A 17,402-nucleotide genomic window follows, 5' to 3' on the forward strand; every position below is an offset into this window, starting at 1 on the left:
GGCCACGCATCGTTCATCCACACTGAAAGATATGAACGGTATCTCGTTCATATCTTTCAGTATTATTGCCCAGTGTGTAGGGCCCATTACATCACACATCTCTCTCTTCACCTCGGCAAGTTACCTACCAACAACTGCTGCGGGATCAGCTGCATAATCAGCTTCTGAGGCCACTGATCAGTCTTCCTGCAAGAAAATACATTATATAATGTCAGGACAGAGTGGAGAAGAGAAACACTTAAAAGTGAAACAGATTCGTATTTATCAAGTAGAACCACAAAAAGCTGCTAGTAGTAAAATGCTGTCTATAAACCATTAGTTTAGAGCTGTGAACAAATCCAACCAATTTAATATATATGAAGGCGTGGAAATGTTTATATATCCATTTATGCAAAACAGGAGATTGTGTCATGTGCTATTAACAAGCAACATGGCCCAAATGTAACAACAGAGTGAGAAGGTGGAGGAGAACCATGAAATATGTCAGAGGCTGGATACACGCTCTAGCCATGTGTACCCGGGTGCTACGGCGGCCGACACATCACATCGATGTAACGAAGATGGAATGCTCCACATCATTATGTCCTTGATTACACTGCACAGTGCACCACACGCGATATCGTCTCGTTGGCCACGCAACGCGGGCAACCAGTAATTATCGCATGGGACCGGCAGGAGTGCGCAGATTGGATGCACACACTGAACGATCAGACCGATATGTTGTTCCAGTTCGTCAGGAAACATATCAAGGCAATATCGCTCCAGTGTGTACAGAGATCAAAAAGGTGTTTTTCTTTTAATAGTAAGGCTCTTGCCTGCTAAATGGGGCCATGGAGGACACCGACGCTAGACCATGGGGTATCGTAATGCTGGAGGAGGCTAGGCACTAAAAGGTTAACTTTCAGGGCAGCCAAGGCCCCGCCTCCCCTATATCCCACCCCCTGCACAGGCTAGATAGTTTTCGCTAATGTTTATGCAAGGAGATAAATACCTGTAGGTGTGATTCATTTCTGCAACACCCTAGGTCTCCGTTCGTATAGTTACACAGTCAGGTCCACGGACAAATTTGGCAACAGATCCCGTATAATGAATATTCCGGTCTGTGCAGCTGTTTCTTATAGCAGCACAGGGTCCGTGATGTAAAATCCTATGTGATAACTTGCGTCTGTGGTATCCAATATGTAGGACGTACAACTCGTAGGCTAAATGAGAGATTCTTGGAGCACAGATGCAATATTATCAAGGGTCTGAAATCTCACAGTTTGTCAGCTCATATTCGTTGTAAGCATAAGGGTAATACAGGTTGAGTATCCCATATCCAAATATCCAAAATACGGAATATTCCGAAATACAGACTTTTTGAGTGAGAGTGATATAATGAAACTATTGTTTTTTTGATGGCTCAATGTACACAAACTTTGTTTAATACACACAGTTATTAAAAATATTGTATTAAATGACCTTCAGGGCTGTGTGTATAAGGTGTATATGAAACATAAATGAATTGTGTGAATTTAGATACACTTTGTCTAATGCACAAAGTTATAAAAAATATTGGCTAAAATTACCTTCAGGCTGTGTGTATAAGGTGTATAAAAAACATAAATGCATTCTGTGCTTAGATTTAGGTCCCATCGCCATGATATATCATTATGGTATGCAATTATTCCAAAATACGGAATAATCCGATATCCAAAATACCTCTGGTCCCAAGCATTTTGGATAAGCGATACTCAACCTGTACTGAAGGTCTAATACAGGGTATGGAACACATACCAACCACGGAGAGAGGTGGTGAGAGGTTTAATAGGTTATGTAAAAGGGAGGCCTTCTGGATCTTTTCCCTTGGTTCTTTATTTCCGCAGGGTCTCAATGATAATATAGAGATGAATAATATCTAGGATTTGGGGTGCTACGTTCTTGCTTTTACATTTTACTGTATTTAGATCTTCATTCTATACAAAGAATCATACATATGTATGTAGTTTATTTGCTATATACTAAATTGGATAGGTAGGCAAATACTAATACTCAGTATCTCTATAAATATTTATTGTAATATATTAACAATATACACCTGTGGTCCGTGACTGAGTGGGAATGGAACCTAGAGTGCTGAACTGGTAAGTCGGGTGATCTAATCACTAGAGCAAGAGCTGAACTGATTTGTTGTGTTGCTTTGAGCTTGATATCTCCATAAATAATAAGAAACAATGTAACATAGATTGCATCTATGGATGTGGGATTTAGGGCTGTGTGGGTATCGAAACTGGTCTTGATGGAGTTCCAAGCAGGGAGATTTTACCATTAGGGCACGAGAGCGGCAGTGCTTGTTTAGATATATTTGTATTATGCATGATATGTATAACTATAGGAGAATAAATGTTCTTATACACGCGATGCCATGGGTGTAGTATGGTATGCCGGCGGCCAGCATACCGACAGCTGGGCAAGCGCAAATGAGCCCCTTGCGGGCTCGCAACGCGTTCCACGCTATCTATTCTCCCTCTAGGGGGGTCGTGAACTCCCAAAAGGGAGAAAAGGTGTCGGCATTCCAGCGCTGGGATCCCAACAGCTGGCAAACTAAAGACCACCCTGATGCCATGATTAGTAAAAACATAAAATGTTAAATTGGAAAACTATACATTCTGCTACCTAATGTCTGTACTCCTGAAAGGTTGTGCAGTGCAGAACAATGGTACTTTTTAGAACAATAAGTCTTGATGTTTGTGCTGCATGTCTGTTGATTAGATATACACCTGAAAGCATGAGCACACCTGTCACCTATATACAAAGGACTAATCTCATTGGAGCAAAAACTGAATAAATATGGTATGCTGGGCTACAGACTAGAAACCCTTCTGAGGAAACCGTTAGAACTTGGGAACGAAGAAACGTGTTAAGGGACGCTGTACCTGTGTCTGGACCTTAAACTACAACTTGGCCGTCTACTCGTCGCTTCCTACCTGTGACAGAGCACTCCCTCCCTGCTGCGGATTTTACATCACGGACACTATGCTGCTATGATCGGGTCCTGCTCGGTAAGCAACAGCTGCACAGACCGGAATATTCATTATACGGGACCGGTGGAAAGTGTCCGTGCACCTGACCGTGTAACTATACGAATGGAGACCTAGGGTGTTGTGGAAATTAATCACACCCACAAGTATTTATCTCCTTGCATGAACATCAGCGGCCACCCACTCAAGGGAGCTCGAGCACAGCACTGTCCATTATTCCACCTGGTGCGTAAGAACACTGTAGCCACAGAGACGACATAGAGGTCACACCTGCTTATGCTAAAGTCGGCAGCTGTGCTGCAATTCAACAGATTGTGATAACTGGTCCAGATCTAAGAGCAATTTTAATATGTATTAAAGGTGTATATATACACATATTTATATGTATTTCATTGTATAATAACATTTTAATAACATAAAAACATATTTTCACTGTATAATAAATGTTCTAATTGTGATGCGCTCTCTCTCTCTCTCTCTATATATATTTATATATATATATATATATATATATATATATTTGTAATTGTGTACAGTGATTTAAGCCTACATTCTGGCAGCAGCACTGTAGTAATGTTTTGCAGTGATTAGCACACCAATTTGTGTGTTAATTTGCCCATGAATTGGTATATATTGGGACGTGCGATACAAGTATTGTGTGTCTCACGGGCATATATACATTATATATTTTTGGTACATAGTTTACGTTTAGCAAAGCCCGAGAGGTAGAGGAGGAGAGAAGGAGTAACTAAGAACATAGATAATCACAATGACTGCTAGCCATTGGCATCCTGAAAAAACGGGAAAACAATCTCTTGATTGATATAAAATTTGGACAAGCATTTTGAATGGAACAAATGTGTCCTCCATAACACAGGGTTTAAGAATGAAGAACAGAGAGACCGCTGAGACAATGCACTCAGGTGGTCATTCCGAGTTGTTCGCTCGCTAGCTGCTTTTAGCAGCATTGCACACACTAGGCCGCCGCCCTCTGGGAGTGTACCTTAGTGTGACAGGACGGTACCGTACAGGAGCACTCGCCGCTTGCCGCGTCCCGTCGACTGCGCACAGAATGGAAAGTCAAGCCGCACGAGGCCTGACCACATAGGGGATTCCCGCTTACCGTCAGTAACCGCCTGTTACTGACTCCACCCACTGCGTTGTGGGCGGGTTCTTGCTGCCACCACCAAACTCCTAACCTGCCGTGGCGTTTGGAACCACGGTTCTGCTCTGTATGTGCCGACGCACTGCCTTACCACAGCTGTGTGGTGCTGACGAATCCCCACTAGCCACTTGCTAGGCCTCTACCGGTAGCTGGCGGAAGGCGGAGCTTGTAGACGTCAGGTGCTTCCCTGGACAGCCGGAGAACGGGGCTAGGTTTGGCCTAACCCTGTAGGTCACAAGATGAAGCAGTCTTCTTGAGGCAAAGGTGTTTATTGCTCAAATAACCTTTAAAAAGGCTCCTCCCTATTGCTAGGGGCAACAGCATACAATCAAGATGTTTTCAGCAGAAGAAGATGTTACAATTCACACTCCTATGGGCCAACTGCCCTTCTTTTATCCCTCTCCAAGACCCCTTACCACAGGGGGTAAGCCCGCCCTGTGGTGCACAACCAATCAATGTTTACCCATGAGCTGTGCATGCTCTGGTCTCATGCACACCTAACATTGTTCCCTATGGACAGTGGGGAGTGGTCGGTCTCCTTGGACTCTCCCATCTGGGAGAGCAGGATACTCCCACGGTGCCGTTCAGTCTGGCTGGGGGGAGGTTTTCCCTCCTAAATCTGACTTCCAGAAACCTGCCCGGGACCCCTCTCACTGCCTGCAGCCTGGATTTGGGCTCCAGAGCTGGGCAGCCTGGCTCCCCGGTCCAGGTTTCTTGGCACTACGGCTGATCTCCATGGAGCTCCAAGAAACCACTCAGCTTGTTTCATAGCTAAGCTGCTTCTCTCTCTCCCTGTGCCTCTTGGAAATGTGAGGCTGGATGGGAAAACATTCCGTTTTTGGGGAAAAGGTCTGGGAGAATCCATCAGCCTGCACAGCTATGGATTCCCCCCTCCTGGGACACACAATCAAGTAAGTGCAATTTATCTTTAAATACATTACATTTAAATCACACTGTACATTTCCCTGTAAATATACACTGAGCCTGTGCCCTGCACAGACTCTACATATTCAGGCACTGCAGTGCCTTACAACACACTGTATGTCATTATTTAACTACTGTGCCCAGCGCTCAGCTTCCCTAGCCCTGCAGCCTGGCTGCTAGGGCTCTCTCTCTCAGTGCTGGAGGTATGGGGCTGGCTTCCCCCATCCTCCAGCCTGCCTTCCTGCCTCTGGGGTTCCAGGGAGCTGGCTCTCCCTGTCCCCCCAGTGTGGCACTAACCAGTGGCCTCGCCGCACGCAGCGGCGCACCCCCCTGTACCGAAGTCCGGCGGCCCGGGACACTTGTCCCGGCCGCCGTGACCCTTGTCCCGGCCGCCGTGACCCTGGCTTGTTTCAGCGCTGAGGCGCCGGGAGCGTAGCTCCCGGACCCCAGCGCTTCACCATCCTGCTCGGCAGCCTAATGTCCCCCACACCGCTAGGGAGCCGGCTAGCCCGGTCCCCCATGAGCGGCGCTGACTATTAGCCTCGCCGCAGCGTCCGGCGGGGAGCCGGGCTGCGGCGCACCCCCCTCGCCAGCTAGCAGCCCGGGACGTCCGTCCCGGCTGCCGCGGCTGGCCACCTCCGACGGGCTGAGGCGCCGGGAGCAGAGCTCCCGGCCCCCAGCGGCGGCTCTCACAGAGAACACTGCAGCGGGAGCCGAGCTCCCAGCCGCAGCGCTCACCCTTCTCCCCGGCGCGCACACTCCAGTGCGCCCGGGGCTACACTGACCGCTGCCGGGAGCGGAGCTCCCGGACTCCGGCGGTCAGCGGCTGCCTCCTCTCCCCCGGCGTGCACACTCTGCTGAGCGCGCCGGGGAGCTGCCCTCCCTGCCGTGGTCTCCGGGACCACGGCAAAATCAAAAAAATACATTTTTTTTTACATTAATAAAACACGGCGCCTAGCGCCCACAATACATTTTTAAATCTGGCGCCAAGCGCCCATTGTCTTTGCAAATGGCGCCGGGCACTAGGGGTTAACCCCTTCAGTGCTGCGGCGGCCATTTGCCTCGTGGCTGGGGCTCTCCGGCCACACTCCTCCCCCCCCCATTCAAGTGGGTCAACCAGGGACCCATGTCCCAACGATTTGGGTCCTGGTCCCGCAGTCCGTTGGGGTGAAGGGGACGCTACCTGGGGGGTGTAGGCTCTGGCCTAGACAGTTCATCCATAGTGTAGTGGGCCTCTCTTCGTGGGTGCACAATGTTCAAATAGTCCACCTGAAGTCCAAGTTCAAGGCTCCACCACAAAAGTCTGTCCAATTCCCCCAAGGTAGGTTGCAGCCACCTAACAGGTAGGTGGTAAGTCACCATGGTGGGGGGCCGGTTACAAACAAGTGCCACCCACGGTGTCCCAACTGTGGCATACCCCACCTCCCACAATAGCAGTATACTGCTCAACCAGGCCACAGGGTGCTCCTGCCCATATTGGCTCTTTCTGGCTCGGTACTGCTCCCAGTCCGTGCAGTGGCGCAATAGTTCGTAACACACAGTCCTGGTCAAGAATGTGCGCCATCAGCACTGGAGCGGGTACCCGAGCTTCCTTCAATGACTGGAATGCCAACTCGCAAGCGGGTGCAAAGTCCACTGACTTGGGAATGCCCTTCCTAGCCATCTCTGTCAAGGGGTTCACTACAGGACTAAAGTCAATGACAACATGTCCGTAGGACCTTACAGGTTCTAAGGTCAGTACCGGTCTGGGTGATGTGGGTCGGGGACAGCCTCTGGTTGCCTCCACCCCCTCTGGGTTGGGCCTACCCCTGTCTCCTCCCACATGGTGCCCCAGGCACTGCACCTCCGTCATACCTATCTGGCAACTGTCTGCCCTAACTGTCAGACCTGCCCTCCAATCCTCTTCTGTCGACCTATGACTCGGGAAACCTACCCTGTCACCTAGGCCTACTCTTCCCTCCTCGTCCGCTACCTGTGCCACAGTTATGGCGGCCAGACCACCAGCCTCTGGATCCTGTGTGGCATCCACTACAGGGAGGCTGCGTGTCTTCCCCGATCTACGGTGCACAGGTAGGGGACCTGCTATGTCCACAGCAACTTGCTGCAAGGGTTCTCCTATGGGCAGAGGCCCAGAGACAACACAACCGCTGGAGTGCCCCGGCTGCCAACGCATGGCACCAGCCTTACATGTGGTCTGGGCGTCATCCGACATTCCAGACCAGGGTAAGCTCTGTATCAGGCACTTCAGGGTACGGTCTGTCTCCGGGTTATTGTCCAAAGGGGTTTCGCTGGCAACCGACACCGGTTGCGCAGGAACGTTCCCTGAGGGGACCAGTTGGACACATTCCCTATCTGGTCTATCCCCTCCCACTTTCCTGTCTACCCTGTACTTTAACCCTTCCCGCCCGGTCAAACTTCCTGCCCCAACCCTGTCAAGGCCGCTGCCAGAGTGGCGCCTCATGCCTTTCGGGGATGGGTCAGAGAGTTGAGCCTCCCTAAACTCCTGCCGGTGGCCCTCAATCTCTCCTAAATTGGGACACTCTACAGGGGGATCTAGGTGGGGACTACTAGGGTCAGTCTGGTAGGGGTCAGTCATGGAAAAGTCAGTGTGGTTTCTCATACTCACCGCCGGAGTTGGCAAACCACTTGGGTCAGGAGCATCATTGGGCACCCCCACAGGATCACACGAGCTGGAACCGACATCCTCTGCGTTGCTAGGGGACGTAGGCATACCAGAGGCAAAAGGCATGCGGGGTCGATGTACTGATCTAGCCGCTGTAATCTTTTCCTCTGGGCTGGTTGATGCTGTGGTTGGCTGTGCTGGCAGTTGTCTAGCAGCTGTAGTCTTTTCCTCTGGGCTGGGCTGTGCTGGAGTAGCTGATGTCAACGGTGGTTTTGGAACTTGACTCCGGGGAATGGCGCCAACAAACGTAGTGACGATCCCACCACCCAGGTCATTTCCTAGGACCACATCAGTTGGGAGACCATCCATGACGGCAACTTCTCGCAACTCTGGTCCAGCTCCCCAGTCCAGGTAGACTCTTGCCATGGGAACCGCTTTTTCTGTTCCTTCTGCCAGGGTGATCGTGGCAGTGCGACCCTGCAATACTGCAGCAGGATCTATAAGGTGGGGGCTCACCACAGTGATTGAGGCCCCAGAGTCTCTTAGGCCTTCTCCCTGCAGGGGTCCCACGTGGACTGGCTGCAGGTGCCTCCACATGTTGTGTAGGGGCTGTTTGGCCATGCAGGTGACTCTCTCCGCAGAGTGCACCCGTCTCTCGCCACACTCCATCGGACTGACTGGAGGGGGAACAGTCTCTGTAGGCTCATCTCCTCTCGTCAAACAAGCGAGCCGGGCTCCAGCACTCGGATTTGGGGCACGAGTCTGGGGTGCTTGGGATGCAGGACAGTTCATCCTCAGATGTCCGATTTTCCCACAGCCGTAGCACTTCTTCTCCAGTCGTGGCACCGATGATCTCTGATCAGTTGCAGGGACGCTGCGGTGCGGTTGCTGGCCAAGAGCACCCGGGTTGGAAGATGCTTGTCTTTGGGGTTGATGAGCTGAAGAGGGTGGTCCCCTTGGTGGTACAGTCTGTTGGAGCTGGCTGCTGGCGGGGCGCTTCTGCCCCCGTGGCCGAATTGCCACATATTTGTCGGCTAATTGGGCAGCCATTTTTAAGCTGGGTGGCTCCCGATCTAGCACCCACTCCTTCACTTCTTGGGCGCACCGGCGGTAGAACTGCTCCCTGCAGATCAGGTCGATCAGTGCGTCCCATGTAGTGGCTTCCGAATCCTTCACCCACTTCACCACGTACTGCCGCAGCTGGGTGGCGAACTGCTCATGGGTGCTGCTAGGATTCTTGGGCAAGTCTCGGAACTTCTTCCTGTAAGACTCTGGAGTGTTGAAGAATCGCTGGAGGAGGGCCTTCGCGACTTCGTCGTAGTTCCCACAGTCTTCTGTCGCCACTCCTCGATAGGCCTCCAAGGCCTCTCCATGCAGAGTGGGCACAAGGTGTCTCACCCACTCTGACTTGGGTAGATCATGTAGTTTACAAGTCCTCTCAAAGACTTGCAAATGTCCATCAATGTCCCCATCACTGTCTGCAAACTTGGCAAACTGTATACGTCCTGATCTGTGTACAACAGCTGACAACGGCTCCCGGGGTACCACGGCTTGTGATGCCCGCTCCGCATGCCACATCCGAATGACAAGCATGCGTTCTTGCTCCGTTGCCCTTTCCCCCAATTCCGCTAGCCGATCTGCTAGGGTATCCGGGTCGCCCCCCCTGGGACGTTGGGATCCTGGCCCTGCTAGGGATTGCTGGGAAACATTGCTGCGGTGAGAGGGCGGGGCTTGTGGTTCTCACCGGTTCCTTACGAAGGTCCACTGTTGGGCCGTCCTCTGCGATGCTGACGCCGTCAGTGCTTTCCACCTCCGCCCGATGAGACTCCTCCACGCTCCTGAGCGCCGCCTTCATGACGCTTCTGGACGCGTTGGAAGGGATATCCACACCCTTCCCCTGGCATACGATCTCCAGATCCTCCTTGGACATTCCGCTGAATTCCGCCATCTTGTGCGTTCTCCTGCGCTGCAGTTACTCCTCTCCTGAGTAACTCGGCTTCTCCAATCGGGTGATGAAAAGCCGCCTGGGAATATCCCACCGCTGCCACCAATTTCTGTGACAGGACGGTACCGTACGGGAGCACTCGCCGCTTGCCGCGTCCCGTCGACTGCGCACAGAATGGAAAGTCAAGCCGCACGAGGCCTGACCACATAGGGGATTCCCGCTTACCGTCAGTAACCGCCTGTTACTGACTCCACCCACTGCGTTGTGGGCGGGTTCTTGCTGCCACCACCAAACTCCTAACCTGCCGTGGCGTTTGGAACCACGGTTCTGCTCTGTATGTGCCGACGCACTGCCTTACCACAGCTGTGTGGTGCTGACGAATCCCCATTAGCCACTTGCTAGGCCTCTACCGGTAGCTGGCGGAAGGCGGAGCTTGGAGACGTCAGGTGCTTCCCTGGACAGCCGGAGAACGGGGCTAGGTTTGGCCTAACCCTGTAGGTCACAAGATGAAGCAGTCTTCTTGAGGCAAAGGTGTTTATTGCTCAAATAACCTTTAAAAAGGCTCCTCCCTATTGCTAGGGGCAACAGCATACAATCAAGATGTTTTCAGCAGAAGAAGATGTTACAATTCACACTCCTATGGGCCAACTGCCCTTCTTTTATCCCTCTCCAAGACCCCTTACCACAGGGGGTAAGCCCGCCCTGTGGTGCACAACCAATCAATGTTTACCCATGAGCTGTGCATGCTCTGGTCTCATGCACACCTAACATTGTTCCCTATGGACAGTGGGGAGTGGTCGGTCTCCTTGGACTCTCCCATCTGGGAGAGCAGGATACTCCCACGGTGCCGTTCAGTCTGGCTGGGGGGAGGTTTTCCCTCCTAAATCTGACTTCCAGAAACCTGCCCGGGACCCCTCTCACTGCCTGCAGCCTGGATTTGGGCTCCAGAGCTGGGCAGCCTGGCTCCCCGGTCCAGGTTTCTTGGCACTACGGCTGATCTCCATGGAGCTCCAAGAAACCACTCAGCTTGTTTCATAGCTAAGCTGCTTCTCTCTCTCCCTGTGCCTCTTGGAAATGTGAGGCTGGATGGGAAAACATTCCGTTTTTGGGGAAAAGGTCTGGGAGAATCCATCAGCCTGCACAGCTATGGATTCCCCCCTCCTGGGACACACAATCAAGTAAGTGCAATTTATCTTTAAATACATTACATTTAAATCACACTGTACATTTCCCTGTAAATATACACTGAGCCTGTGCCCTGCACAGACTCTACATATTCAGGCACTGCAGTGCCTTACAACACACTGTATGTCATTATTTAACTACTGTGCCCAGCGCTCAGCGCTGGGCTTCCCTAGCCCTGCAGCCTGGCTGCTAGGGCTCTCTCTCTCAGTGCTGGAGGTATGGGGCTGGCTTCCCCCATCCTCCAGCCTGCCTTCCTGCCTCTGGGGTTCCAGGGAGCTGGCTCTCCCTGTCCCCCCAGTGTGGCACTAACCAGTGGCCTCGCCGCACGCAGCGGCGCACCCCCCTGTACCGAAGTCCGGCGGCCCGGGACACTTGTCCCGGCCGCCGTGACCCTGGCTTGTTTCAGCGCTGAGGCGCCGGGAGCGTAGCTCCCGGACCCCAGCGCTTCACCATCCTGCTCGGCAGCCTAATGTCCCCCACACCGCTAGGGAGCCGGCTAGCCCGGTCCCCCATGAGCGGCGCTGACTATTAGCCTCGCCGCAGCGTCCGGCGGGGAGCCGGGCTGCGGCGCACCCCCCTCGCCAGCTAGCAGCCCGGGACGTCCGTCCCGGCTGCCGCGGCGGCTCTCACAGAGAACACTGCAGCGGGAGCCGAGCTCCCAGCCGCAGCGCTCACCCTTCTCCCCGGCGCGCACACTCCAGTGCGCCCGGGGCTACACTGACCGCTGCCGGGAGCGGAGCTCCCGGACTCCGGCGGTCAGCGGCTGCCTCCTCTCCCCCGGCGTGCACACTCTGCTGAGCGCGCCGGGGAGCTGTCCTCCCTGCCGTGGTCTCCGGAGAGGTCCGGGACCACGGCACAACCAAAAAAATACATTTTTTTTTACATTAATAAAACACGGCGCCTAGCGCCCACAATACATTTTTAAATCTGGCGCCAAGCGCCCATTGTCTTTGCAAATGGCGCCGGGCACTAGGGGTTAACCCCTTCAGTGCTGCGGCGGCCATTTGCCTCGTGGCTGGGGCTCTCCGGCCACACTTAGCTTAGCAGAATTGCGAACGAAAGGTTAGCAGAACTGCTACTAAATAATTCCTTGCAGTTTCTGAGTAGCTCCAGACCTACTCCTAGACTGCGATCACCTCAGTCCGTTTAGTTCCTGGTGTGACGTCACAAACACGCCCTGCGTTCGTCCAGCCACTCCCCCGTTTCTCCAGCCACTCCTGCGTTTTTACCTGGCACGCCTGTGTTTTTTAGCACACTCCCTGAAAACGCCAAGTTTCCGCCCAGAAACACCCACTTCCTGTCAATCACACTACGATCACTCGAGCGTTGAAAAAACTTAGCTCGAGCTTGTGCAAATCTCCAAAGTTTTGTGTTAAATTACTAAGCGCATGCGAACTGCGTACCATGCGCATATGCATTTTCCACCTAATCGCTGCGTTGCGAAAAACGGCAACGAGCGAACAACTCGGAATGACCACCTCAGTTCTGAAATCCAGCAGGCCGAAGAAATTGTCAGCATAAAAACGGTTTTCCTGGTGAGCCATTTGATGTCTATTCCAATGGCTCAAAGAGAGAATGCTGTAGAGCCCGGAGAACCAAAGGTCCCTATGCTCAATAGGTGGTACAAAAGGGGGATAGATTTGGAGGACACCTCTGAGGAAAGTTTGTGCAGCTGGAATAATAACCAAATAAACAGAAAGTACCAACACCTTCAAGGTAGATAGACGAAAGCTTATATTCAAACCCAACTGTAAGAAAACCCAAATCTTTGCCACTTCTAAAGAATACACATGGCGAGGCACATTCTCCAACCCTGTATTACACCCGAGCAGATGCCAGTTTACATGCACAGAGCAAGGTACCAATCACGGCATCCGAAAAACCTCTGGCCCTCAGGAGGGCTGTCTCAATAAACATAGATGTTCCAGGACCTGGTGGAGGAATGGGCCTTGGGAGAGAAGGTCCGGTATGAGTGGGCACTGCAATGGACAGGTGTGTGAGATCTGCATACTACACCCTGCAAGGCCATTCTGGAGCTATCAGGATGTAGCTGCCACTGTCCTATTTCGCCTTGCGTAGCACACGAGGAAGCAGATACATCGGTGGGACGATGTACATCAGAGGAAAGATCCAAGGAATGCTTGCGGATCCTGAGTCCTGGAGCAGTAGTAGGGGGAAGGTTTGAAGAAACCTTTCTGCCTATCTCAAGATCTTGCCGGCTCCTCGCATAACTGTTTTTTATTCCACCCAGATTGATGTAGGTGACGACCATTGCGTTTGAGTGGATTTTTACGGGGAGGCCCTGTATATAGGCCGAAGTTCCAAAGTTGAGAGCCTGCAGCCAAACCCCTGAGGTTGGCATTTATCCGCTGAGGGAACAGGAATGGCCGACCCCTGCCCGGGTGAGTCATTCGAAGCCACCATAGCAGAGAGCCCCCAGAGATAAAGAGATCATCGAACACAGGGGTGGGGAACCTTTGGTCCTCCAGCTGTTGTTGAACTACACATACCAGCATGCCTTGCTACAGTTTTGCTATTTGCCAATGATAAAACTTTCAGGGCATGTGTAGTTCAACAACAGCTGGAGGACCGAAGGTTCCCCACCCCTGATCTAACACCTCATCTGAGGGGAATAGCCGTTCCAATTGGACAGAAGTAGAATGAAACGGAGTTAACTCCATGTCGAAAATGGACACCATTTCTCCTGAGACTCGCATGTATTGATGTACAAGGATTCTTTGCAAACTTGGGGATATGATCGATGATTATAGTGATGTAATCTTGTCCTTGGGAGGTAAAACTCGCTGAAGTTGGGTGTCTAAGAGGGCACTAGGTGCTAAGCTGGCTTCAAACTGGACTTGGGCCAGTTGACGAGCCACCTATGGGATTGAAGTAGCTGAATCATTATGGATAGGTGTCCTTGCAGAGTGACCTCCACTTGGGCTGCCAGGAAGTGGTTTGTCCAGGTATGAAATTATGATGTCGTACTGCCACTGCGTAGGTCCATCCATTTGGATGATCTAGCTGCCAGATTTAAACATTCAAGGCAACACCAACCTGTCTTTGACATGAAACTAATCGCAGTTTTAAATCTTGCGACTCCGTCGCCGAAAATGGTTCCTGCAAATCGCAGAATATCACATTTCCGGCAATATCTGATTTAGTTCGAATTCTTAATTTGTTTTTCTTTAACTGGCAGGAGCCTACATATATCTCGTTCACATGCTCTTGAAAGAAATGATTAGACAGATTAAAAGTTGAGCATGTACTGAACTTCTTTAGTAAGCATTGCCATGCTCATCTTCTACCGGCTTTGAATGGATAGTTTGACACATGATCAGTGTATCTACACGCTGACTCTCCCATATTCGAAATGCTTGGCACAAGAACTATTGTGGAATATTGGCATATACATAATGAGATATCTTGGAGATGGAACCCAAGTCTAAACGCAGAATGCATTTATGTTTCATAAACACTAATACATACATACATATATATATATATATATATATATATATATATATATATATATATATATACACACACACACACACATACACATACATACATACATACGTACTGCTCAAAAAAATAAAGGGAACACTTAAGCAACACAATGTAACTCCAAGTCAATCACACTTCTGTGAAATCAAACTGTCCACTTAGGAAGCAACACTGATTGACAATCAATTTCACATGCTGTTGTGCAAATGGAATAGACAACAGGTGGGAATTATAGGCAATTGGCAAGACACCCCCAATAAAGGAGCTGTTCTGCAGGTGGTGACCACAGACCACTTCTCAGCTCTTATGCTTTCTGGCTGATGTTTTGGTCACTTATGAAAGCTGGCGGTGCTTTCACTCTAGTGGTAGCATGAGACGGAGTCTACAACCCACACAAGTGGCTCAGGTAGTGCAGCTCATCCAGGATGGCACATCAATGCGAGCTGTGGCAAGAAGGTTTGCTGTGTCTGTCAGCGTAGTGTCCAGAGCATGGAGGCGCTACCAGGAGACAGGCCAGTACATCAGGAGACGTGGAGGAGGCCGTAGGAGGGCAACAACCCAGCAGCAGGACCGCTACTTCCGCCTTTGTGCAAGGAGAAACAGGAGGAGCACTGACAGAGCCCTGCAAAATGACCTCCAGCAAGCCACAAATTTGCATGTGTCTACTCAAACGATCAGAAACAGACTCCATGAGGGTGGTATGAGGGCCCGACGTCCACAGGTGGGGGTTGTGCTTACAGCCCAACACCGTGCAGGATGTTTGGCATTTGCCAGAGAACACCAAGATTGGCAAATTCGCCACTGGCGCCCTGTGCTCTTCACAGATGAAAGCAGGTTCTCACTGAGCACATGTGACAGAGTCTGGAGATGCCAAGGAGAACGTTCTGCTGCCTGCAACATCCTCCAGCATGACCGGTTTGGCAGTGGGTCAGTAATGGTGTGGGGTGGCATTTCTTTGGGGGGCCGCACAGCCCTCCATGTGCTCGCCAGAGGTAGCCTGACTGCCATTAGGTACCGAGATGAGATCCTCAGACCCCTTGTGAGACCATATGCTGGTGCGGTTGGCCCTGAGTTCCTCCTAATGCAAGACAATGCTAGACCTCATGTGGCTGGAGTGTGTCAGCAGTTCCTGCAAGACGAAGGCATTGATGCTATGGACTGGCCCGCCCGTTCCCCAGACCTGAATCCAATTGAGCACATCTGGGACATCATGTCTCGCTCCATCCACCAACACCACGTTGCACCACAGACTGTCCAGGAGTTGGCGGATGCTTTAATCCAGGTCTGGGAGGAGATCCCTCAGGAGACCATCCGCCACCTCATCAGGAGCATGCCCAGGCGTTGTAGGGAGGTCATACAGGTACGTGGAGGCCACACACACTACTGAGCCTCATTTTGACTTGTTTTAAGGACATTACATCAAAGTTGGATCAGCCTGTAGTGTGTTTTTCCACTTTAATTTTGAGTGTGACTCCAAATCCAGACCTCCATGGGTTAATAAATTTGATTTCCATTGATAATTTGTGTGTGATTTTGTTGTCATCACATTCAACTATGTAAACATCAAAGTATTTAATAAGAATATTTCATTCATTCAGATCTAGAATGTGTTATTTTAGTGTTCCCTTTATTTTTTTGAGCAGTGTATTTTGGATATGAGAGCTTTCATGGCACTTACAGATTTTCTCCAGGGTTGACGTAGACTTGGCATGGGAGGGAGCGGGTAAGTTTGGCATTTGTATCAACAGATGCCGGCTTTGGTTTCTACAATGGTAAGAAAAGATAAAGGTTAAAAACAAAACTGGTGTATGCTCTTCAGATGAGAACTCTGTGTTGCCCCCCCCCCCCCCCGCCTCCACCTGATATTTCCATAAGAGCAATGATAATGTAGCGCTCACCTCCTGCCACTCCAGCACCCCACTCCAGGCCAGCATTTTATTGGCGACAGATTGCTGTGTAGTGGGCAACTGCAGGTTCCCAAGCTGAGGTGCAGAAGACTGTTGCGGAGGCACAACGCCTGGTGCTCCCGTGCCAGGCTGCCACAAGTAAACACAGGTTATCCGAGAAGGAAACTTAATTATTTAATCCACACCGATACATTTACATAACTGATCGCTCAATTCATCACAGTAACAAGTACATTTTTAAATCACTAGTGCTTCCAAATTGTACACTGGGACTACTGGTATACATGACTGCTTGCTGCAAATTGATAGTCAAGCAGTTGCCTGTAACGTAATGAGTTTGTTGGGTCGACCCTATTTAGGTTGCCACTCATTAGATCGACCACTATTTGTCGTCAGGCAGCAGGTCGACACCTGGAAAAGGTTGGACATGGACATCAGGTCGACATGAGTTTTCTTGGGGTGTTTTGTTTGAAAAGTGACCGGGAACCCCAATTAGTGCAGAGTGTCCTCTCGCCATGCTTCGGGCAAAATTAATACTCGCAATCGTAGACCACATAGATCGTTAAGTATGAAAAAGTTCAAAAATAAAAAGTGAAAAACTCATGTCGACCAACGGTGGTCGACCTATTGACTGTCAACCTAAGTGAGGTCAACCTAACGGCCATATCCCACACGTAATATGCCTGCTAAAGTCATCTATAAAAAAATATCTCTGTATAGCATAAAATGTATTTCCGGGTAATTCAGAGTTGATCGCAGCAGCAAATTTGTTAGCAGTTGGGCAAAACCATGTGCACTGCAGGTGGAGCAGATGTAACATGTGCAGAGAGAGTTAGATTTGGGTGGGTTATTTTGTTTCTGTGCAGGGTAAATACTGGCTGCTTTATTTTTACACTGCAATTTAGATTTCAGTTTGAACACACCATCCAAATCTAACTCTCTCTGCACATGTTACATCTGGCCCCCACCCCCCGCAGTGCACATGGTTTTGATTAACTGCTAACATACTTGCTGCTGCGATCAACTCAGAATTACCCCCTAAATCTCTTCAGAATGAGCAATTTATCACATCAAGCATAACCACTATGATGTGCTTTATAATTTAAGCTTTTTGTCTCAGTTTGTC

General features: G+C 50.6%; 1 protein-coding gene across 5 annotated transcripts in view; it reads right to left on the reverse strand.

Moving 5' to 3' along the window:
• Positions 1 to 17,402, reverse strand: part of MED25 (mediator complex subunit 25) — a 138,374-nt gene that overhangs the window by 33,481 nt on the left and 87,491 nt on the right. For all 5 annotated transcript variants that reach the window (XM_063942428.1, XM_063942426.1, XM_063942425.1 and 2 more), the window contains exons 11-13: positions 16,268 to 16,405; positions 16,048 to 16,133; positions 129 to 186 (exon numbers count right to left, since the gene is read on the reverse strand). In XM_063942428.1, coding sequence (XP_063798498.1) covers positions 129 to 186; positions 16,048 to 16,133; positions 16,268 to 16,405 — 282 coding nt within the window. The remainder of the gene's footprint in view (positions 1 to 128; positions 187 to 16,047; positions 16,134 to 16,267; positions 16,406 to 17,402) is intronic.

This window comes from Pseudophryne corroboree, chromosome 10 (assembly GCF_028390025.1).
Source record: "Pseudophryne corroboree isolate aPseCor3 chromosome 10, aPseCor3.hap2, whole genome shotgun sequence".
NCBI classification, from domain to species: domain Eukaryota; kingdom Metazoa; phylum Chordata; class Amphibia; order Anura; family Myobatrachidae; genus Pseudophryne; species Pseudophryne corroboree.